This window comes from Saccostrea cucullata, unplaced genomic scaffold, assembly GCF_032062105.1.
Source record: "Saccostrea cucullata isolate Sc308-1 unplaced genomic scaffold, CSIRO_AGI_Scuc_v1 ctg9101, whole genome shotgun sequence".
In the NCBI taxonomy this organism is placed as follows: domain Eukaryota; kingdom Metazoa; phylum Mollusca; class Bivalvia; order Ostreida; family Ostreidae; genus Saccostrea; species Saccostrea cuccullata.
This window is the reverse complement of record NW_026926114.1, coordinates 1-23,831: the sequence shown is the minus strand read 5'-3', so window position 1 is coordinate 23,831 and position 23,831 is coordinate 1. Positions and strand designations below refer to the sequence as shown.

Genomic DNA, 23,831 nt, shown 5'->3' with positions numbered 1-23,831 from the left:
TTTAGTTTAACAATAACTACTTTAAAATAAAATGAATAAACAAATACATATACAATGTTCTATGATTAGAATAAACTATACAATTAATTTGGAAGTTTATAAAATATTTTAGTCAGTAATACAAACGTGTGTCAATTTCGAATCCTCAGGTAAATTTAAATCAAGTATAATGAAAATTTTCAACAATCACATCGTGTAACAATTAATTTCAACAGCACATAAATAATTAAATATGAAATTTTATAATTATACAACTGATTTTGAAAAAGCAAGATTGCCAGTATGATAATATTCAGTTACACCACAGTTAAAATCATTTTTTCATCACCGATTTAAATTAATTTACATGCAATGTAAACAATTCAGTGATTGTGGATAGTAATGTTGCAACCATGGAAAGAAAACACAAATTTTGAGTTGCTTATATTAGGAATGCTGTTATTTGCAAACTTCCAAACAAAGGATCATCAAGGATAGCGGCTAAGTCTCGGTCGTCTACATCTACATTGTCTGAGAGTTCTTGAATAGACGTAGTGGAGGCTGTATGGGGCATTTTGTTATTCTCCACTGGTCTCAGGGGTTGTAGAATTGGTGTGGCCTTGTACGTAAATACTTCTGCAGCCAAGGAATCTGACATACATGTAGTGCGTTTTTTGGAATCACTTAATTTTGTGGAGTAGTGTTTCAGACTACTTTCAGACCTGTGCTTAGATATACCAATTAATTGCCGAGACTCATACCCACATTCATCCAGCATGGTTATACAGGTAGTTCTAATACAGTGATTGGTATAAACACATGAAAGCCCTGCATCTATGCTGATCCTCTGCATCAGACTTCCTAAAGTGTTCTTTCCAACAACCATGTTGTCATACCATACAGGGGATTGGTCAGTAACATTCATCCTCGGCCGTTGCCATAAAGAGTCACAATCCATATTTAGCTTAGCGAGATAATCTTCGCAAATGTAGAGGCTTAATTAGTTATGCACTTACCAGGTTGCTCATACATCCTTCTAACATCCTGGTCGTCGTCAGTTGAATTATCTCCCAGGTGGTTTTTTGTTAACCTGGCGGTAGTACAGGCAACATATCGCCTGCCATCATGGTCCTCTCGGATAACATAATCAGTTTTTCTCATGTTTCGGAGATTTTCTCTCCCACGATTACAAAAGTACAACATGATTTCAAAGAAAATTTTGTGTTGAAGTGTTTTGGGTGTGTCACAGGTAAAAACTCCACTGCTGTACAATGTCACCAAGTCTTGTTCGCTTATTGCGTCCTTGTGCTGCACTTCACCTAAGCCCTCTTTTTTATTTGAACCATGGCAGCGAAAAAAACATCATTCGCCGTCTTAAACCTCGAATAGTTGATGATGTCAACAGCATGTGATTTTTCAAACGATTTTTGAACACCGTATCTGATGGAAATGATGGATTTCTTGGCGTACATGTTACCGTCTTTCTACCTAGCGGCACAGTAGAACTTTCTGAGAATTTCAACTAAATCACTGCATGGTTTTTTTCTCAGCAGGTGAAGGGATAAGCCACAGGTCACAAGATAATTGTTAAGAATGTTTTCTGCCGTTTCCACTTCAATTTTTTGTGTTTTTGATACCCCTACTTTCTGAAATAGCCCCAATTTCCTCTTCTGTGGCATTTCCGAAGCGTTCATCTTCCATTTTTGTTTATAACCAAACGACAGGAAAGATAACTCGTTTTACTGCCATATGATGTCATCGTTCAATAGTCTTGTTTTGAACAGTCGATTTTAACAGTTCAGTCGCCGGAACAGTCAAAATGCAGGACTTCTTTTTCGTATAGAGTTAAATAGGAACTGTTATATAGGGGTATAACAAACTAGTATATTCAACATACTTGTAAATTATCCGTTACGTTCCTTTAAATTACAGTCATATAAACTTCACTAGAGACTCTGATCAAAATGTCAACCACAGTGGTTGTTCAGCAGCCTGTAGCAGGATCAGGTAATCCCCTGATGGTGACCGGTATAGAGGGTCACAGATACTGGACCACTGGACTCTTTGATTGCTTCTCAGACATCGGTTCATGTAAGTGATTATTGCTTTATCTTTAAATTGTTTTGTACAATATAATAGAGCATTACGTTTTTGCTATTCCTTCGCAACACTATGCAAAGGCCATCCATGAGACCATTGAAACAATATATCATATTACCAAAATAAAATACATTGGAAAACGTTTGAGAATTTATAGGTTGTCCATTTTTCAGAAAATAAAAAGAGATACGTGTATTCGCATTTCTCTTGTAAGAGTTTTTACTTGTAAGAGTTTGTCTCCTCATTTACTTTTTAAATCTTCTTCTGCATTTCCTCATGAGAATGATTCGTTTGCCAAAGAACAACGCGTTTTATCAAAATGAATTTGAACTTCTTTATGAGATACACTGATACTTTTCTGCAGAAATGACATAAGTATCAATATATTCCCATGTATTCTAAAATCAAGAGATGCTTTGTTAAGATAAGCTTATTAAACATTTACTATGTTCTTGCATTTTTTTACATGGAAAAACAGGCATCATGGGGTACTTCTGTCTGCCATGTACGGTCTGTAATTTGGCCTCTAGGACTGGGGAGTGCTGCTGTATGCCTTACTGTGTCCCCGGTGGAACAGTCCTGATGAGGAGCAGAATAAGAACCATCGGAGGCATCCAGGTTAAATTAAATAAATTTTCGATGCAAAATATTCTTTCTTTGGATTACTTGATATACATGTATATAAATGGCTTAAATACCCAGTAAGAATAATCTATTAATCAATCTTTTTATTTTAACTTCTGGAACTTGTTCATTAAAAGTTAGTTTTATCAGATAATTGATTTAAACTTCTCGGACTTGTTCATTAATGGTTAGTTTTATCAGTAAATAACCATTACGAATAGTTCAAAGTAAGATTTATAATCTTATTTAAATTACTTTCCGGCCTTGTTCATTAGTAGTTAGTTTTATAAGATACTTGATTTAAACATCTTGGACTTGTTTCATAGGGATCAGCTTGTAATGACTGTTTGGTGTTGTCATTCTGCGGCGCATGTGCGGTGTGTCAGATGCAAAGGGAGCTCGACAACATGGGAGTCTTATAAAAGCTGCGTCATCTTGGCATCTATTATCTTCTTTTTTATCAAATACAAAAGTTAATATAACGGAACATATCCATATCTTTCATGGATGAACAGACGTATCTTAATATAGATTATTGTGTTGAATATATTAGTTCATTTTTTGATGTTGTTGTCGCATTTTACTTCAGATGCCTTGTTTTAACGATTTTCCTTCACTTGTCGCAATCGCTCTTGGTTATTAAGTTTGCAACTTTCAATGTTCTGGAATATTGCTTGTCATGTTTAAATGACATATATAGTGGGACCCTCACCTTCTTAACTTATCATAAATACCTTTTTATTAATCAAATATCCAAATTTGTCAGACTTTGAGGTGTTTCTCTTATTTTTTAAAAGATGTTGAGTGAACAAAGAGATATTAATAAATATTATCAATGGAAAAAAAGGTAATATAATTGTTTCTTACATAAATGAGGAAATGAAGCCAACGCATATTTTTTTTATTCATGAAGAATTTCATGATGAATTTCTACCTGAGTTGAATAAAAGAAACCGAAGCGCTATATAAACCGGATGCAGTTAATGTTTACTGGAATTCAAACCCTTTGTGGAAAAACCTATTTTGAACTCACTGGATCTACGACTTCAATGTCTGGTAGTAGGCTTTTACACCTAGAAAATGTATGGAAGCTCTTTAGCTAATAGCAGTATAAATATTTAGCTTAACAGTTGACAAAACAATAAAAATGGGTCATTTCTAAGCCAGTATTACGACGTCTTGGAAAGGAACGGCAAAAATTCTTCCCTCAACCCCTTCCTTTTCCACCGTGATCGACCTCTGCCAAGTTTTCCTCTCATGACGTTTTTTTTTCTTCATTTGATTAATTTGGAAAAGGAAAATAAATGAAGATACAACCTCTCTGATTGATAAGATATTAATAAGTAAATTTAATCTACCTCCAATCATCTCTTGTGTTTATGAATAATGTTAGTGTCTTTAAAACCATAACAATATCCACTATTATTTTTTTTCTTATTTATTATCAATTCAGTACTTCCATACATAACCGACGTTTGAATAACCAAGAAAGCCGCCAATTGTAAAAGTCAGCGCTTCTCCTAAAACTCCACTATGACGTAGCAAATGTAATGGGATATGTTAGTCTAAATTACATTATTTGTAAAGTGGTAAGTAATCGTTCAAACCAAACAAGACACCCGCCTGGCGCAGTGGTCAGGGCGTCTGCTCTAAAGAGGCGAAGTAAGGAGATGATCCTTACGACGCGGGTTGGAATTCTACTGTGGGACGTGGAGATCAGTCTTTCGGATGAGACCGTATAAACCGAGGTCCTGTGTCGCAGTAGTTGCTGGCACGAAAAAGATCCCCCCTGCTCAATGGCCCTGAGTGCCGAGTATAGGACAAAATTTGCAGCTCTCCACCGGCAAGTGGTTGCGTCTCCATATGAGTGAAAAATTCTCGAGAGGCACGTTAAACAATATACAATCAATCAATCAATCAAACTTAGCAAAATTGAACAGTATTACATCTAAAGAAGAAATTATATATCCAGCTGATATCAGATGCATCTGGTGGTATGTAACTTTCGTATTTAATGATTTGTTACTTTACTTTTAACGATTTGGGTATGACATATTAAATTAATTTCGAAGTTTATACTTTATCGTATTTTTGCAGTTAACGTTGTCTTAGTAAATTCTTATATTTGTCTGTAAGTTCCAAGTTCATTTTGCTACAGAACATTTTTCTATCTTATATTCATGCTGCATAAACGGTAACTTGTTGTCAATATTTCTGTAACTATATGTAACTTGTATTTTTTCGAATGTATTCCTTGTATTTGTTACATGTCAATGTCTTTATCTTATACTTCAATAAATAAAATGGATACTATCATATGATTCATAATATTTTCCTTTATTGCTCGGTAACATAGAGAAGACGAAATATTTGCGTGGAAGAATGAATGAAAACTCGGTTATAACGAAATCACTGGGACCTATGAAATATCCAAAATTTAACCGTATAAGAAATTCATTAAATTTATATAGCTGGGGATCCAAGACGACTTCGTTATATCCGTAAATTCGCAATATCCGTGTTCGTACTAAACGAGTTTTGCTGTAGTTGACTTACAATTCTGCATTATAATATGTAATATATTGAATAGTAAAAGAATTAAATATTGAAATAGTACTTATTTAAGAAATAAATAATTTTTTTTAAGATTCATGAGGTTATGAACAACGATGCTTCACGCCGGTGGCATATTTCATGAAACGGGTTAGGGCTTATAGAAAAGAATAGTTAAAAAATCTACTTTTAACACTTGCGTTGCATTACCGACCGAATATATTAGATTAAACTTATGAAAAATTGACACCTCTACCATATTTCAATGAATTCGAAGGAATCTTTTCTTATATTTAAAAACGATGTCAACTTTGCATATCTGCAATCCTTAATATTCACTCTGAGCAACACTACTAACTAAAGACAAGATTCGCACTAGGCGCAGTGGTTAGGGCGTTTGTTCTAATGGTCGATCGTGGAGTAAGGAATTTATCCTAACGTCGCAGGTTCGAATACTACTGTGGGACTTGAAGATTAGTTCTTCGGTCTATAAACAGAGTTCTTTGTAAGAGCTAGCACGTAAAATATTCCTCTCTGCTAGAATCCAAAGTATAGGTATACAATTTGCTCTTCTCTACCAACAAATGTGGGCATCTCAATACCAATGAACAAAGAAACGCTAAACAAGCAAAAAACTAAAACAAGAAAAAAAACTTTTTTTTATATACAAAATAATGTAAAATAAACTCATTATACTAGGGTTGTTCGAAAAGTTCGTGGATAACTGTCATATCTTTTTTATTAGACGTCATATGCTATCCAAATTTGGTAGAAATATTTTAACAATAAATTCAAATAATACGCATTAATTTTTTCAAAATATTACGATTTATTCAAAACTTATCCAGATTTTAAAAATTCAAAAGTCGGATCGCGGAGCAGGTCAAAATTTAGTAAATTACAGGCAATACACTAAATAATATAGGTAGTCATATTATCTGTAAAATGGAGTAAAAACGAAAAACAACCTAGAAATTCAAATTGAGAATTGTTACATCGATTCGTATACCAAATAGTGGTTCTATATTTTGCTTTGTTGAAAAGAAATCAACTTCAGAAGATAGGTAGTCCTTATTGAAAACGGCAAAACGATGACTTTTAGAACGTCACGGAAAAGCAGATAACGATGAAATTTTGAGTTTTTCTCCGGAAAAATCCTGAATGAACACTAAAAATGTTGAAGGAATCAAGAAAATGTATCAAGCGAGTTGTGCATGTGTGTACAAATAGTACAGGCAGTATTTGAGTGACAGAGACTCTGTATCGGATGAGGATGATCTGTGAAGAAACGGTTTTACCGTAAAAATCTGAACAAAACTTTTAAAAGTTGGAACGTACAGTGGCTGGAACGTTATTGTTGACAACTTACACGAACGATCACGTTACACGAACGATTCCGCACGATTAACGCACGATTAGACCTGATACACGAACGATCCTTCACGTTCACGATTCTACACGTTACACGATCTTACACGATTGCTAACGCAAACGCACGATTCTTCACTCAAAATAGTTCAAAATATTTAGGATTCAATATTTTCAAAACGAAATACGGCTTAAAACTTATTTAAGATTTCAAAGAATTAGCAATATTATTTCATAGACTTTGAAGAAAAAAACGGAAAATGATATTTCTGTAACTAAATATATGCAAGACTTAATATTTTAGATTAAAAATAATTATTTCTAAGGTAATTCTCCGATAAAAAAAATGGATTTTGTTTGTTCTATTAGACGATGTACATGCATGTGGGTCGTATAATTTGATTGAATTGGATATCATGATATGCAGAAAGGGGGATACGATTGAACAAAAATGGCAGCATGGAATGACTTAAATTATAATTACAAATTTTATCCATATGTTTCCAATGATTCAATGTCTGATAAACTTGCCAATTATTCAACTTTTTTATTTGCAGAAATTTAAAATTAATTAATTACAAATAGGCTCAAGAGATAAACACAGATAATCAAAACTCCCGAAAACCATCCCGTGTCCATGTATATTTGTCGACTAACTAGTTATGTAAGCATTGAGAAATGTTTATTTCTTTGTCAAAAAATATATATATTTAATTTTTAATGAATTGATTTCAAGATTATCTTGACCACAATAAGAAGTAAATAAAAAATAAAATCAGATTTTTCAAAGTACGGTTTAATACAATATTGATCGCGCTCTTTGACGAGAACTTAACATTGTACGACTTACTTTATTGCTTGTTTACGGGCGATAATTAGTTCGTTCTGCATTCTATTATATAAATTGCGCTTTTTCATTTTATTTGGATTTTAATTAATAAAACAATAACAAAATAAAAACAAACAAGGGAAATGCTCTCTTTACAAATAACATTGCGATAAAAACTTACAAAACGAAATTTAAACGATTCTAAACGCACGATCTCGCACGATTAAAAACGCACACGATTGAGTCTGATACACGAACGATCTTGCACGTTAAACGAACGATCACTCACGATACACGAACGATTCTACACGATTGGTTTGTCAACAATAACGTTCCAGCCACTTTAAAGGAAAGTCATAGGCGCTTCAGAGTTTCTTATCCTGTGAAAGCAGAGTTAAGTAATAGAGAAATTAAAACCTTAACAAAGGAAATTATACAACGAGATCAATTCTTAAAAAATAAATGTCAAGTATTGGAAGAAGGATTTAATGAATGGGCATTGGAATATACTGTGTCGAATGTGTAGGGATAGTATCTTTTTGAAATTCTTCACGCTATGTGTTGACGTTACATTGCCGTTAAGTGTGCTCCGCGGGTACAAAACATGTTGATTCTAAAATGAAGTAAATTAGTTTCTGTTAAATCAAATGGAATGAAACTTCACACATAAAGAAAACAAATATTTTTACATATTATAGTGTGCTTATTTCAAATTTCCAGTGAGTATTGTAACGAAGATTTGACATCGTTCACGAACTTTACGAACAACCCTCGTACAAGACTGTTTGAATTAAAAGAATTGTACCCAGCATAAAAATTATCTTAAATAGGAGTTTAGATGGCTATTGTAATTATTTGTCCTACATACACATGTAGTTTAATCTGTCCAGTAATTAAATATATACGTTCATCACAGTCTAATTTACGATAGTAAAGGACGCAAATAACAATCAATCACAAAAGTTGATGACACATTTAATCTGATTATTTATTCTTCTTTGGAACATTCTCGAGTACAACTTTACTGACCTTCAAAATAAAGAATTTTTAAAATTTATCAATTTTATCATAACATTGCTTTGCTAATTACAAAAAAAAAAAAAACACGAGTTATTATAAGATTATTTTTTTTCCTTTACCTATTGATACATGAAACATACCTCCTTCCCAAAGTCCAAAGATCTTTGTGTTTCATTTTGACATTCAATAGACGGGGACACATTTACAATCATTAGTGTTTTACTGTTGCCTCCCAATGAACTTTTCAGCAGGTACGTAAGTTTCGAATTTCTATATGTTAAAGCATCCTATAAAATGAAACGTGAACGTGCATTATTACAAAAAATACATACCAAAAAAATAATTTTATTATGTTCTGATTATTTGCAAGTGTTCATAATGCAAGATGGAAAAAAGAAAATAATATTAATAAAGATATTTAGTTAAATGAAATAACACAATCATGGTTCATGATGACTTTCATCGATATAATACAAGAGAATGTCCCTTAGATTTTCAAAAGTAAAATATTCAATGACGTTTTTATTTTTGTAATATTTGTTTGACAATGTTACCCCTTCCTTGGTCACAGCGTGCCCACTAAATACCAAAGACTGAGCATGTACATCATTTTATTTATGCCAGACTAGTCTCTTATTGGGATCTGAACGGTCAAGAAAGAGGAATTTCTGTCGTTTTTTTGTAGAAAATTATTAATAATAAGTTAATAACCGGCTAAATGATCATAAAACAGCTGATTTGTAAAAGTTAAAATATTCCTTATATATGACTGAAATAAAACTGTAATGTCATTCATTAAAAATATTTACTGATAAATAAAATCAATGTTGCAAAAATGCTCTTTCATTGATGAAACTCCATGAAATACTAGTACGGAATGTTCCTTTTTTAATGTTTAAGGATATGTTTCTTTCTCGAAATAAAATGTACCTTTGATCGAAGACTACGTAAAATTTTAGTGAGTTCCAAAAGACTAAGGTTGATATTTTTCGTTTCTTGACCTGTAGAACTTGTCACAGAAGTCGCTAGCTTCTCACTGCCAGCTAGATCTACTAGGGTAAGTGTACCTAATAAAAAAAAATCCCAAAAATTCCAAGTTGAATATGATGTTCAATAGTAATAGTCGCCATTGTAGTCATACCATTAATTATCAAGAAGTTATCAGGAAATTCCGTTAATAATATTTAATTTTGATCACAAATTGCTTAATATTGAAACATGAAATCACATTTTGATTTACGTTTTTTAAATATTGTATTAAAAATTTGACATTTTAACAACTAATAATCTAAACTTTAGATATATTAATATTTTGAATGCCATTAATTGCAAAAGCTCATTCCATAAAACTTTAAATAGAAGCTAAGCATGTCACTTCGCTGGGGATATTTTGCATATCATTTTCTGGTCTTAAATAAAATACTCAAAATATTCTTCTTGTTTTTTTTTTCTTTCAAAATAGGTATAGTTCATCTTCAGTTGGTAAATTTTTCATTTGATTTTGATTGTATTACTTCGTCGGGTACGAATTGAATAAATGATATCAACATTACAGTCACCTGAACAGGTATCCTTTCTGCCCTCTACATCCTCCACTCTTCCCGTCATTTCTAATCTAAATATAGCATGACTTCTAGAAGATCTTTCATTTCTCTCCGTTTTTGCCGAAGTTCTATTCTTTGAACATTTCTCGTAAAATTTCAATACCTAGGGAAAATTAGAATTAAGCATTTTGGAATTAGATATTCATTAAATGTTTCAGACAAGCAAATAAATTATAGCCATTTTCCTTCTAGAATTAAGTCATTGTAAAATAAGGATAGATCGTGTGCTATTCGTACTAGATTGTTTTATTACAGACCTCTTGTTCGTTACAAACGTCTTTTTCAGTAAGATTTGTGACCTCTGCTTTGCCCTTATTTCCATCTGGATACCTGACTAAATGTTCCTCATTATCAGTTAAACCTTTTGATAGGTCACGAATTTTTTCATTGTAGAGTTCCATATACGATGCTTTTAAATGATACTGAAAATAATTTTCATTGTTTTATTGAAATGTCCGGAAAACAAAAAAAAATCTTTGTTAAAGTTTCTCAAGATTTCGAAATATTTATTTTAGTGTATTCACATAGATTTCATGAATTATTTAACAACAATGCCTTACATTATGCATTTATTCTGTTATTTAACATTTCTTTATGTCTTATCTAAATATTTCCATGCAGTATTTACTTCATACTTTTTGCAGTTCTCATTAGTAATTCATTATAAGAGGCAAGGAAGAAAGAAAAATATACACATATGCATAATGAATTAACATTATTTGTTCTATAAATCAGAATTTAAAACTTAAATTCCTACCTTCCAGCCACAAACTTTCAGATCCTCAATTGCTTTAAACACTTGTTTCATTGCTCTGGGTATTATCCCTAGGCTTGCATCTCCTGCTGTATTATTCCAGTTCGCTCCCTCCATGGTGTATGTTTTACCAGACCCTGTTTGTCCATACGCAAATATACACAAGTTGTATCCATCAAGGAAACTCTGCAAGATATCAAAAACAGACACACACATAAAATAACAAGAGGCCCATGGGCCTTATAGGTCACTGAGCATCATGCAACAACTTTCAAATGATTGAATTTGGTTCATGTTTTAAGCTAGATGCTATGGCATTCACAATTTTGAAAGAGGCACCATTGCTAATCATAATTATACACTTACAATTGTTTAGTTTGTTTACTTAATATGGATAAGCAGGGTAGGGGAACAAAAAAGTATGTCAACTAATCAGTAATATTCAGCAATAATCATAAGTGCTCCTACCACACATGAACCCCTGACCCTAGGTCTACACATTGCATAATTTTTGAAAAGGCACACTTGCTTATCAAAAATGTTTGATTAATACCAAGGAGCAGATTTCAAACAATTCATTTTCAGTATATAAGTAGACCCCCCCTCCCCATTTTGGTATCTCTGACCCAGGGGCCTTGGAATTCACAATTCTGGAAGAAGAGCCCATCCCATCATAACTATGTAAATAGTTCATTCTGCTTATTACCCAGGAGTAGAGAAAAGATTTTCATAGATGTAATGTATTTTCACCATATAATCATTATACAGCCACATCCTAACACCATAACCCCTGATCTTGGGGCCATAAAATTCACAAATTTGGTAGAAGCATTCTTGCTCATTATAACTATGTCCTTAATTAGAAAATTTAATACCCAGAAGCAGAGAAGAAGATTTTCAAAGATTTAATGCATTTTCACTATATAATCAATAGAGCCCCGCCCTAACACCAGAACCCCGGACCCTGGGGCCATGAATTTCACAATTTTGGTAGAGGCACTCTTGCTCATCATAACTATGTACTTAGTTTATTAAATACTCAGGAACAGAGAAGAAGATTTTCAAAGATTTAAAGCATTTTCTATATATAATCAATAGAGCCCCGCCCTAACACCAGAACCCCTGACCCTGGGGCCATGAATTTCACAATTTTGGTAGAGGCACTCTTGCTCATCATAACTATGTACTTAGTTAGTTTATTTGATACCTAGTAGCAGAGAATAAGATTTTAAAAGATTTAATGCATTTTCACTATATAATCAATAAAGCCCCGCCCTAACACCAAAACCTATAAAATTCACAATTTTAGTAAAGGCACTCTTGCTCATTATAATTATGCACTTAGTTGGTTTATTTAATACCCAGGAGCAGAGAAGAAGATTTTCAAAGATTTAATGCATTTTCACTATAAAATCAATAGAGCCCAGCCCTAACACAGGAACCCCTGACCCTGGGGTCATAAAATTCACAATTTTGGAAGAGGCACTCTTGCTCATCATAACTATGAACTTAATTAGTTTATTTGATACCCAGGAGCAGAGAAGAAGATTTTCAAAGAATTAATGCATTTTCACTATTAAATCAATAGAGCCCCACCCTAACACCAGAACCCCTGACCCTGGGGCCATGAATTTCACAATTTTGGTAGAGGACTCAATGCTGATTACAATCATACCAACAGTTTGACTGCTTGATGTCTGGGAGTAAAGAAGAAGATTTTTAAAGATTGCACTAATTTTAGTGGCTTTTGCCCCACCCCCCAGGCCCCAGGGGGGCAGGGACCACGAAATTCACAATTTTTGTTCCCCTTCAGCCATAGATGCTATATGCCAAAATTGGTTGAAATTGGTTCAGTGGTTTCAGAGAAGAAGCTGAAAATGTTTAAATGTTAACGCACGACGCACACCGCACGACGGACGACGACGGACAAAAACAGATAGCAATAGGTCACCTGAGTTTACTCAGGTGACCTAATTATATTAATATTAAAGAAGAATCACTTTCAGTCGCTAGAAGTGATAGTAAAATGTTTTCTACGTAAGTTGTCTTTAATCGGGTGAAACACAATATAGGGCGCATTAAGAATACCACATTGTTATACATGATTTATGAAAATGTTATTTTCTTTACATGTAATTTATCATAATTCATTTATAGGCATACTTATAAAGGACTTGTGTGCAAAATTTTGTTGATCTAGCCTAAACAGAATTTAAGTAAATGCAAAAAACGTACCCCCAAAATGACTTTTTTTTCAGCGTTATGCGGTTGCGCTTTGAAATCATAGCATTTTTCAATTGAAATAATTGTTAAATATCATACATTTTCATGCCAATGATCATTATCAGACTTTAGAATTTATTTTACAAATTATTTTGGTGCTTGAATTTTCAGGATTGAATAACAACTTTTGGAGATATGAAAGAAAATGTAATTAGGGTGCAATGTTATACAATTTTCACATAATTTTACCCATCTCATTATGCCAAATAAAAATAATGTCCATATCATTTATTTCTCAGATTTATGTCTAAAATCAAAGTATTAATGCTCTGTTACTTACAGAAAAAAGTTGGGTTAATGTAACCATTGTAATGAAATTTCATCATGTTTTAATGTGGAAAATTAAGTTATTACAAAAAACCGTAGTGTCCGTAACCACTTTAATTCTGTGAAATTGGAAGGCTCTATAAATATCTGAACTAATTTCCTAGATAGGCATCTCAAATAGATGCTGAGATGTGTTGTAATTTTCCTGATCATCAGCACTGTTTTTCTCTGTTATGATCACAAATGTGGTTACGGACACTACAAAACCCTGTAGTGTCCGTAACCTGTACTTGACGCATTTTGAAACAGGCGGTGTTAAAACACTAATTCTAGTTTATTCACAAGGGTTAGAAGTTTGTTTAACAAGTTAGTCAATATACTTTATTTTTCTACCTCATTTTGATAATGCAACTAATTTGGGAAACCCAGATTGCACCATTTCCATATACAAGATCCTTGGTGTTACATCACCTTGATATTGGCAGATGCTATTGATATCCTAGGATTTAAGTCAAATAGCATGTCATTATTTTTTCATAGTTTAAGTCAACAGGTGTTACATTTAAGAAAAATTGTTGAAATTCCACTATTTAAGGTTAAGTTTCATCCCATTTTAAATAATAGAGTGTGTAGTGTCTGTAACCAAAAGTTGAAAAATGAAATATCTTTATTTTTTTCTCCATAAAATTTACAGATAAATTTTTGAAACAGTGTGTTATTAAATTTAGAGATAAAAAGTTTATTAGCTGGAATTGATTTAGATCATGATTTTTTTTTCTTTACTGCAAGTACTAAAATAATGATTGGACACCCACAATGAAATATAAAAATAGTGAGAAATTATTATCACGAGTTACATAACCATATTTTTGTGATATATTGCTTCAATTGTCTAGTTGCTTATTAGGTAATATCTTAAAATGTGTTAAATGCAAGTAAATTTGCATTCTAAATGTTAAACAGAGGGGAAGTAATTTGGTTACGGACACTACAAAAAATTGCAAAAAAGAAAACAACTAAAATTACACCAATTTCAGATAAAGTATTGTATATTTAACTGTTTGAAGAAAAATAGAATGCTTCACAGAATAAAAAAATAATTGAAGAAATAGTGGTGAGCTTTATTTTTCAAGGTTTGACTTTTCTACTCGCACACAACACCTGTATAAAGTTACATGTGTATATATTTATTCCAAGTATATTGGTTATGGTATGCTTTTAAAAGATGCAGTTGAGATCTGAAGAATAAAAAAAAATGGGAGAAACTGAAACGAGAAAGAAATGCTGAAAAAAAGTTAGGAAAAAGGATGAAAAACAAAAACTTCATCCTCAAGCCTGTGAAAAATTAAAGTATTGTGTAGTGTCCGTAACCCTAAAATTTGGTTCATTAACTTTATTGATCAGTGTACATACATTCTAAATAGTTTTCTTAAAACTTTAATGAAGTAGAGAACTTTTCTTCTGCACTTCAGTTATATAGTTATGTGAAACAAGAGGCCCACGGGCCACATCGCTCACCTGAGTAACTTGGATGATGCAGATCTTTACCAGATTCCCCCTCTTGCTATACCTATCATGCCCAACAACCCCCTTCCTTTTTTTATTTCAAAACTTTAGAATCTACACTACCCAAGGATGCTCCCACATAAGTTTCAGCTTTCCTGGCCCAGTGGTTCTTGAGAAGAAGATTTTTAAAGATTTGTTCTATATATTTCTATGTAAAAATTGGATTCCCTATTGTGGCCCCGCCCTACCCCCGGGGGTCATGATTTTAACAATTTAATATCTACACTACCCAAGGATGCTTCCACATAAGTTTCAGCTTTCCTGGCCCAGTGGTTCTTGAGAAGAAGATTTTTAAAGATTTGTTCTATATATTTCTATGTAAAACTTGGATTCGCTATTGTGGCCCCGCCCTACCCCCGGGGGTTATGATTTTAACAATTTAATATTTACACTACCCAAGGATGCTTCCACATAAGTTTCAGCTTTCCTGGCCCAGTGGTTCTTGAGAAGAAGATTTTTAAAGATTTGTTCTATATATTTCTATGTAAAAATTGGATTCGCTATTGTGGCCCCGCCCTACCCCCAGGGGTCATGATTTTAACAATTTAATATCTACACTACCCAAGGATGCTTCCACATAAGTTTCAGCTTTCCTGGCCCAGTGGTTCTTGAGAAGAAGATTTTTAAAGATTTGTTCTATATATTTCTATGTAAAACTTGGATTCGCTATTGTGGCCCCGCCCTACCCCCGGGGGTCATGATTTTAACAATTTGATATCTACACTACCCAAGGATGCTTCCACATAAGTTTCAGCTTTCCTGGCCCAGTGGTTCTTGAGAAGAAGATTTTTAAAGATTTGTTCTATATATTTCTATGTAAAACTTGGATTCGCTATTGTGGCCCCGCCCTACCCCCGGGGGTCATGATTTTAACAATTTAATATCTACACTACCCAAGGATGCTTCCATAAATGTTTCAGCTTTCCTGGCCAAGTAGTTCTAGAGAAGAAGATTTTTAAAAATTTGTTCTATATATTTCTATGTAAAACTTGGATTCCCTATTGTGGCCCCGACCTACCCCCGGGGGTCATGATTTTAACAATTTAATATCTACACTACCCAAGGATGCTTCCACATAGGTTTCAGCTTTCCTGGCCCAGTGGTTCTTGAGAAGAAGATTTTTAAAGATTTGTTCTATATATTTCTATGTAAAACTTGGATTCCCTATTGTGGCCCCGCCCTACCCCCGGGGGTCATGATTTTAACAATTTAATATCTACACTACCCAAGGATGCTCCCACATAAGTTTCAGCTTTCCTGGCCCTGTGGTTCTTGAGAAGAAGATTTTTTAGTGACCCCACCCTATTTTTGTATTTTCTTGATTATCTCCCCTTGTAAGGGGACTTGGCCCTTCATTTTAACAATTTAAACTCCCCTTCACCCAAGGATGCTTTGTACCAAGTTTGGTTAAAATTGGCCCAGTGGTTCTTGAGAAGAAGTCGAAAATGTGAAAAGTTTACAGACGGACGGACGGACAGACAGACAGACGGACAGACAGACGGACGGACGGACGGACGACAGACAAAATGTGATCAGAAAAGCTCACTTGAGCCTTCGGCTCAGGTGAGCTAAAAAGGAAGTTTCAGGATTTCCTTAAGTGGATTTGTTTCTATTGACATTAGTTCTGCAAGTTTGTTTTTACTTGAAACAATACCTAATTTGTATGTACTTTGTATTTAATAATCATTTAAATGTGATTTATAATAGTTCAGAAATTTATAAAATGGTTTTTTTTAACCACAAACCAAAGCCAATCATAAATAATTGGGTTTTGTAGTGTCCGTAACTTAATGAAGCTTTCAAATTAATTTAGAAAATTTATAAAAATGAAACTTCCTATTTTAATGAAAGCATTTATATTTCAACAAACACATAAAAAGTGTTATTTATGTATAGTTTTTTCTTTATTTAGATTGGTTTTAAAGATCGAGTTCACATGAAATAAAATACTACCATTTTAAACAAAAATGTACGAAGTAAGATTTTTTTCATTTTAAAGTATAATGCCACCTTTTTTAGTCAAACTTTTGTCCATATTTTGTATTTTTTTATGTTGTTTGGTTGTGAGCAGTTGAAAAAAATAGAGCTTATAAACATTTTTCAATATTTATTTCAAAGAAAACAACACTTGTAGTGTCCGTAACCTGTGAAAATGAGGTTATTATCAGCTGGTAAAAAAAAAGTTCTAATGTGAATTTCACAAAACCGTTTATGTTTCAGATCCTTTAGATACTCTACTTTTTAGAGAAAATATGTTGGGGGCAAAATAAAGACATTAATTTTTTACCCCCGAGTGCAACCTTACTGTTCCCTATATAATTGTGTTTCACCCGAATATATATTTACATACTCAAACAATCATCCTCTCACAGATAAGTTGAGGTAGTCTGATACTATTCAGAAGACGATTTACATGAATTTCTCGTTATGATTAAAAGTGAAAATTCTCACGAGATTAATTTCTTTTTAAAAGATTTACCCTGATTAACTCTTGTATTTCGCTGTAAACGTCCTCTTGTGTGCTTTTTTCTCCAAAAACTCTTTCAAAAGTGTACTTTTTCTATAAACAAAAACAAAAATAAGAATAAAAACTGGATTTAGGACATAAAGAACGCAATAAAGAGTAAGTGTAAGAAAGATACACTGATTTCACTACTTGAAATAGAAAAAAAATCAAAGTATTCTGATTTCTTGAAGTATAATCAATATTAAACTGTTGCCAAAAATTTTACACGATCAAAATCCACAGTAAAGGCTACAAAAAGGGGCCTAATTTACCTAATTCTAATATAACTGTTTTTCAAATTACATCAGAATGAAATCATAAATGCGATTTGAAACTTTCTGAGGTATCTTTTATACAATTATATAACTTAATACTAATAATTAAATCAAACAAAGCAGGATATAATGGTAATGCCCTTTTCAATGTGACCTCATCATATCAATACTATTACTTCATGTGACAATTGTGTATAAATGTATAGTGTATTGTATTTGTTTTATATATCAATAGAGTGCTAAATAAAGAATCACCCATCCTTTTTCAGAAGGATAGGTACAAATATCTCCAATATAACAATTAGGCACCTTAACTTTCCTTTTTTTCAATCAACTTGGTTGAATGTTTACTGCCAGTTTCATGTAAAATGTGTCTTTAGCAAAAAAAAAAAAAAAAAAAAAAAAAAAAAAAAAAAAAAAAGCGTAAAAAAGCAGTACAATAAAAAGTTTAAACATTATGATATTTTTTTCTTATTTGTTTCTTCAATTCTTAAAAAATTAATTTCCCACGGTGGTTTTCAATATAATCAACTTTACAGTGAAGGAATCCTATATAATTACCTCAGTTTCGATCAGTTTAACAACCTTGCTGTCCGCGGATATGCACTTTGGGCCATCACAATCTCTTATTCGACAGAGTACCCGAATATTTCCCTAAAATGAGTTGACCTTTGTATATTCATAATTTGAAACTTGCATGTGCATAATAAACTTTTCATACCCACTGTATTTTTAATTCAATTAAGCTCAATATCTCTTTTATTCAATAATTTAAAAACATTACATGAAAATTAAATTATAGATTTAAGTAGTTCGATTTTTTTGTAGTTTGCCTATCAACATATACCAATTATTTTGAAATAGATTCAATCGTTATCTCTCTTTTTCATACCTTTGCCTCCTGTAGTCTGTTATTAAGATGTTTGCATTCCTGATATTTCTCTATCACCTTCTGCTTTAAAGCTGTCTTGTCTTTCTCCTGTAGATCTTGCTGATCTTGTAATATTTCAATTTTTCTGGACATTTCCTTTAATTGTGCATCATCTATTCAAATTGGTAGACTTATTAATATATTAGTTTTCACATTCACTGAGCTGATTTTCTAATTTTGGGTGTTGGTTAATTTGAATTTATCTAAACTACGTTTATCGAGTTAATTTTATATGTATAAATAATGAAATAAATATAAAAAGTATTGTATTCTTACATTGCCTCTTCAATTCCTCTATCAATGCATTATGCTCTCTCTCTTTTTCGTTTTCTGTATCTTCTGGTTTTTCTAAAAAATATTTCAATGATGTAATTTTTCATACAAAAGATAATAGGATGTTTAGTGGACTAACAAGCCTTCTTTGTAGCTTTCCATCAGAAACATTTTTAATTACCTAACAATTTTTCTCTTTCTTCCATGTGATGTGTATTTTCTGTAAAGCAAGAAAATATATCAAGACCAGTTAATCATTCAAAAGTATATACGAAACTGTAATTTTATACTAATTTTTTAATGTCTTGATTGTCAAAGATTTTAATTGAAATGTATTGGAAAGGTTCTAACAAACCTAATGAAAGTGTTCCTTCCTCGAGATCCTGTCCTAGAAATACATTAAGACATTACCAAAAAGTAAGCTTTTCAGTTAAATAGGGTTTTAAATTAATTATTGAAGTACTTTTCAGTAAATCTTAAAGAAATGTACAATGTTCATTTTCATAAGAGGTCCAATTTAAGGAATTTGTCATATTTAGCCTTACAGATCATGGCCGTAAGAAAAACATTCATCAAAATGTTTTTCTTTCGGTACGATGCATTACACAATATCCCCAGCTATGTAAATTTCCTTTTTATGGTGAGGTGAAAAGAATGTATGTTGAGAAAAACAATCGTAAGAAAAGAAAAAAAAATCATTTAAAATGAAATTCTATCTTAAATAACTCGAATTAATTTTCTTTCAAAATTGAAAAATTGAATTTCTAAAAAATATTTTCTTCATAAAACCAACATACAGATTCATTTCAACATACGTCCACTCACTTTGTTCGGTCTGTGAGGGTCTTTTCCTTTTTCTCCATACTACAATTCCTATGCCTATTCCAATACCGCTGAGGATGATAATAATAATTACAGGCAGGATAATTGGTAAAACAGGGCTATCATCACTGTCAACAGATATACTTCTGAAAAACAGAATAAGGATAGTGTAAATATTCTGCTGAAATAAATTTTATAATGTCAGTTTCAGGTAACCGCTTACTCTCAAAATACAAAATAACTTACGAAGTTAATTGAGAAATTACTAGAATACTGATGTTAATAATAACAAAACGTAATACATCAAAACTGCTGCAGTGCTCATATTAAATAATTACTAATCGTATGCAAAAAAATGTCCTTTAATATATAGGTATTGCCAGTAATAAATAACTATCTAATCTGAACACTGTGACAGTTTTTGATGTAATACGTATTTCTTTTTTTATCATCAGTATTCCAGTAATATTATTTAAACTCAACCCAAAGTTTCCGTTTTTTCATTATAGAATTTTTTAGATTAATATATATAGAGATAACAAAAGGTATTCAAGATCAAACGCCTATAAAATTTACAAAATAGGAACAGAGCAAACACGGAGCTCCAAAACATTAGATCAGGTACCATGGAGGAGTGAGCTTCCCCTGCCAACCGGTCACATCCGCCGAGTGCAACTTTTCATGATCGGGTAATAACAGAAAAGTCCATCGTCAATTCAATGTGCAAATAATGGACCAAAATAAGTATGAAAAAGGTCAGTCAGTATTTCACCCAATGATAAATCGTATTTCCTGACAAGATCATTGTATCGACCATAGAAGTTATGAAATGATAACATTAAACAAGACTGCTGATAATCTTGTTTCATCAACTTATGTCAATAATTTTCCTCGCTTAAAAATTGTTCATACGTGGGGAATGCTCTTGCGTATCGAATCGACTGAGATATATAAACTCCGTATGCAGGTGATGAAGGTATATCGCTGCATAAGTAAGGGAAGTTGACAATTGAAAAGATAAAGTCGTCACGTTTATCATAAAGCTTAGGTGTTATTATACCATTAACGACTTTTTTCAATTAAAAATTCAAATATGAAACAGAGTTGCCAGACTCTGTGGTATCTTTTATCTTAAGATCAGGATATATCGTATCGACATAGGAATGGATATAATTACCATTGTTAATTATCAATCCGTCGTCGATATATCTAAATGTCGAGTGAAGGTCACTGCAAGTGTTTTCTTCTTTTCACGAATAAGATTTTGCACAAATTCTGCTTCATATGAATACAATAATAGGTCTGCCAATAACGATGGACAATTTGTACCCATGGGAATTCCAATAGATTGTTAGAAGATATGGTCACCAAAATCAACATAGATATTGTCAATCAGAAACTCAAGCATTATTTTGATGACAATTTAAGAGTACGTTTGTGTACAATCAAAATGTTCTTAACAAAATAATTTTGCAAACGAACAGAGACAAGGTTGGTAATTTTACTAGTTCCTTTTATTAAAAAGCAACTCTAAATTTGAATTAACCCTTCAAAGAATAATAAAGAAGAAAGTACTTGGTCTTTTTATTCATGCTTTCAGAAGATCCGACTATGGAGTTGGTTGACATGGTTGTAGGACTAGGATTCGGAGCGACAGTTACATATACCTTAGTAAGATCATAACATGCAGGATCTGCAGAATTAAAAAAATAGCTTCAACATGTTCATAGAATATGTAAATATTTCGATATTTTCAAAGCTATATTTCATATAACAAGATATTTTCTTGTTTGTTTTAATTTAGAATCTCAACAAAACAGGAAAACAGGAAGGTTAGTACATCTTCTGCTTTAGGAGGATCACTTACACTTAAATGCTTCAGTCGAATGATATCGTGTAGGACAGGGAGTAGTAAATGTAGAACAGTCTGCAGCATACAGGCCTTTTATTCGTTTTTCATCAACATTAAAATATGCACAGAAACCTACAAAAAAAAACTCACTTAACATATCAAATACATCATTTAAGTAGAAAGAAGTATGTATCTCACGGAAAAGTGAAGAAATATTTCGGCATTGGATGTAATAAAGAAAAAGGTTGAAATGTTTTCTGTGCAATGAACCTGTTTGATCTAGTGATCAATAAATATTTCTGTTAATCTTTTCTGTACGGTAAATGATCATTTTCATTATAAGCTCAATTCCAAGTGAATTTTTAAAATCTTGTTTTTGAAATTGATATTCGCATTTGAAACAAATATGCTAGTAGAAACCATACACGAACCGCCTGACGTTTAACAATGTTCTATTCTTTACATTTTTTTTACTCCTGAAACTTTTAATGTTCAGGCAACCTGCCTTTTTTAGTACAGTTTGGCTTTATCGTCCCAGGGCAATACATGAAATTCAATGTTAATTTTTTGGGGGTTATCTGCCCCTTTTCAATCAAAGTACTGAAAGTACTAAAAAGCGGTTAGCATGCTTTCATCTAATATGTACCGAAAAAAAGTGCATGAAATGATGATATTTAAGTATGCATATCTTTGTCCAATGTCATCAGAGAACAAAAAAAAAAAAAAACAGACATTCTGTTTTTGTAATACTTTACTTAATAGTAAAACCAATAACATTCCAAACTGATGTCACAGATGGATGCAATCTAATTAAAATTAGATGTTCCGAATCCGCTACTGCTTCTCAAACATCTAACAACATCCTATTTGGGGTCATGTAAGAGTGAATCTTCGATAAGCCAAAGAAAATGGTTCCTCCGAAATCTTGGCTTATAGTTCAGATGGGTTTCTTGTTTTCACCACCGAACCAAAACACCCGAGGAGTTTTGTAGTAAACAAAATATGCATTGCAAAAGCTGTGTTATGTATGACGTGTGGGGTATCTTGTATAGTTTGTGCTCTTTCGTTTGCATTATTCACGTTCAGATGCCAGACTGCAGACTATACATAAAATTTATTCCAAAATTACCTTAATTCAACGTAAGACAGTATCAATAACGATGATATGTAGCCGTGGAATTAATTTGAGAATTGTTTACCGAGGCTTGAATCTACATGGCCAAAGTGTTTGTGTTTACTAGTACATGTATTCATAATCTAAAGGTCGCTCTGATGTGACCCCAGTAGTATAAGGCGTCTGGATGGGCGGGTCAACTGAGTGCACTTTTGGGGCTGAGGGGATAGGCGGGTCAAGGGAGTGCAGCCCCTGGGGGGGATAGGTGGGTCAAGGGAGTGCAGCCCCTGGAGGAGATAGGCGGGTCAAGGGAGTGCAGATTAGGGGGTTCTAAGGATAGCCGGGTCAATTCAGTGCATATGTTGCATCATCTTTTAGATCTATTGCATCATCTTTATATATCTATTGCATCATCTTTTTGATATCTATTGCATCATCTTTTTTTATACTTGTTGCATCATCTTTTAGATCTATTGCATCATCTTTTTGATACCTGTTGCATCATCTTTCAAACTGGATTTCCTCAAAACATTAACAAATAACACACAATAGAAACAAGAACATAGATTTTATTCAAGTGAAAAAATACAACAATTTACTTTTTCTTCTTCTGTGCCTTATCAGTGGTCAGGGGTAGTTTCCTCTTGGGTTCCTGAGGCTTTTTCTCCATTTTTTGTATTTCTTTGACGAATTGTTGATCCTCCTCATCCTCTGTACACTGATTAGCCCAATGACCAGATTTCCCGCACTTGTAGCACGAATCCTGTTTTTTTCGGGGACAATCTGGGGCCCAATGCCCTAACTCATTACAGATGAAGCATGGATCCGTCTGTCTTGTTTTCTTAGTCTCTCCGGATCCCCCTTGTTTTTTCTGGTAAGTGCTTCCTCCTTTCATTTTAGTGATGTAAATTTTCAGATGATTCAGCTGGTTTTGAACATCACTCACCTTGTTGTTCATATCATTCATCTTGTTGTCAAGAGCGGACAGCATGTTAACAATTCCATCCACAGTTGTATTCAAGATGCCCATATCTTCTTTATTCGCATATTCTTGAAAATTATAGGGGGCTCCTACATATTCTTCAGGTGTCACATAGCTAGGGTTGTGTGG

General features: G+C 32.8%; 2 protein-coding genes across 2 annotated transcripts; one reads left to right on the top strand and one right to left on the bottom strand.

Annotated features, from left to right (window-relative positions):
* The first annotated feature begins 1,938 nt into the window (after positions 1–1,938).
* On the top strand, positions 1,939–3,179 carry LOC134270821 (cornifelin homolog). Its single transcript, XM_062753066.1, has 3 exons — positions 1,939–2,070; positions 2,558–2,697; positions 3,030–3,179. Exons 1-3 carry the CDS (start codon positions 1,944–1,946, stop codon positions 3,123–3,125), a joined length of 363 nt encoding a protein of 120 aa, XP_062609050.1. The 5' UTR covers positions 1,939–1,943; the 3' UTR covers positions 3,126–3,179.
* A 5,228-nt stretch (positions 3,180–8,407) lies between these two features.
* Positions 8,408–21,763, bottom strand: LOC134270822 (protein claret segregational-like). The gene is made up of 14 exons (XM_062753067.1): positions 21,622–21,763; positions 21,330–21,447; positions 19,758–19,900; positions 19,288–19,320; positions 18,936–19,007; positions 18,621–18,772; positions 18,290–18,382; positions 17,427–17,507; positions 10,835–11,017; positions 10,335–10,499; positions 10,033–10,180; positions 9,404–9,540; positions 8,614–8,760; positions 8,408–8,482 (listed from the first exon to the last, which is right to left on the bottom strand). Exons 1-14 carry the CDS (start codon positions 21,761–21,763, stop codon positions 8,438–8,440), a joined length of 1,659 nt encoding a protein of 552 aa, XP_062609051.1. The 3' UTR covers positions 8,408–8,437.
* Positions 21,764–23,831: the final 2,068 nt, after the last annotated feature.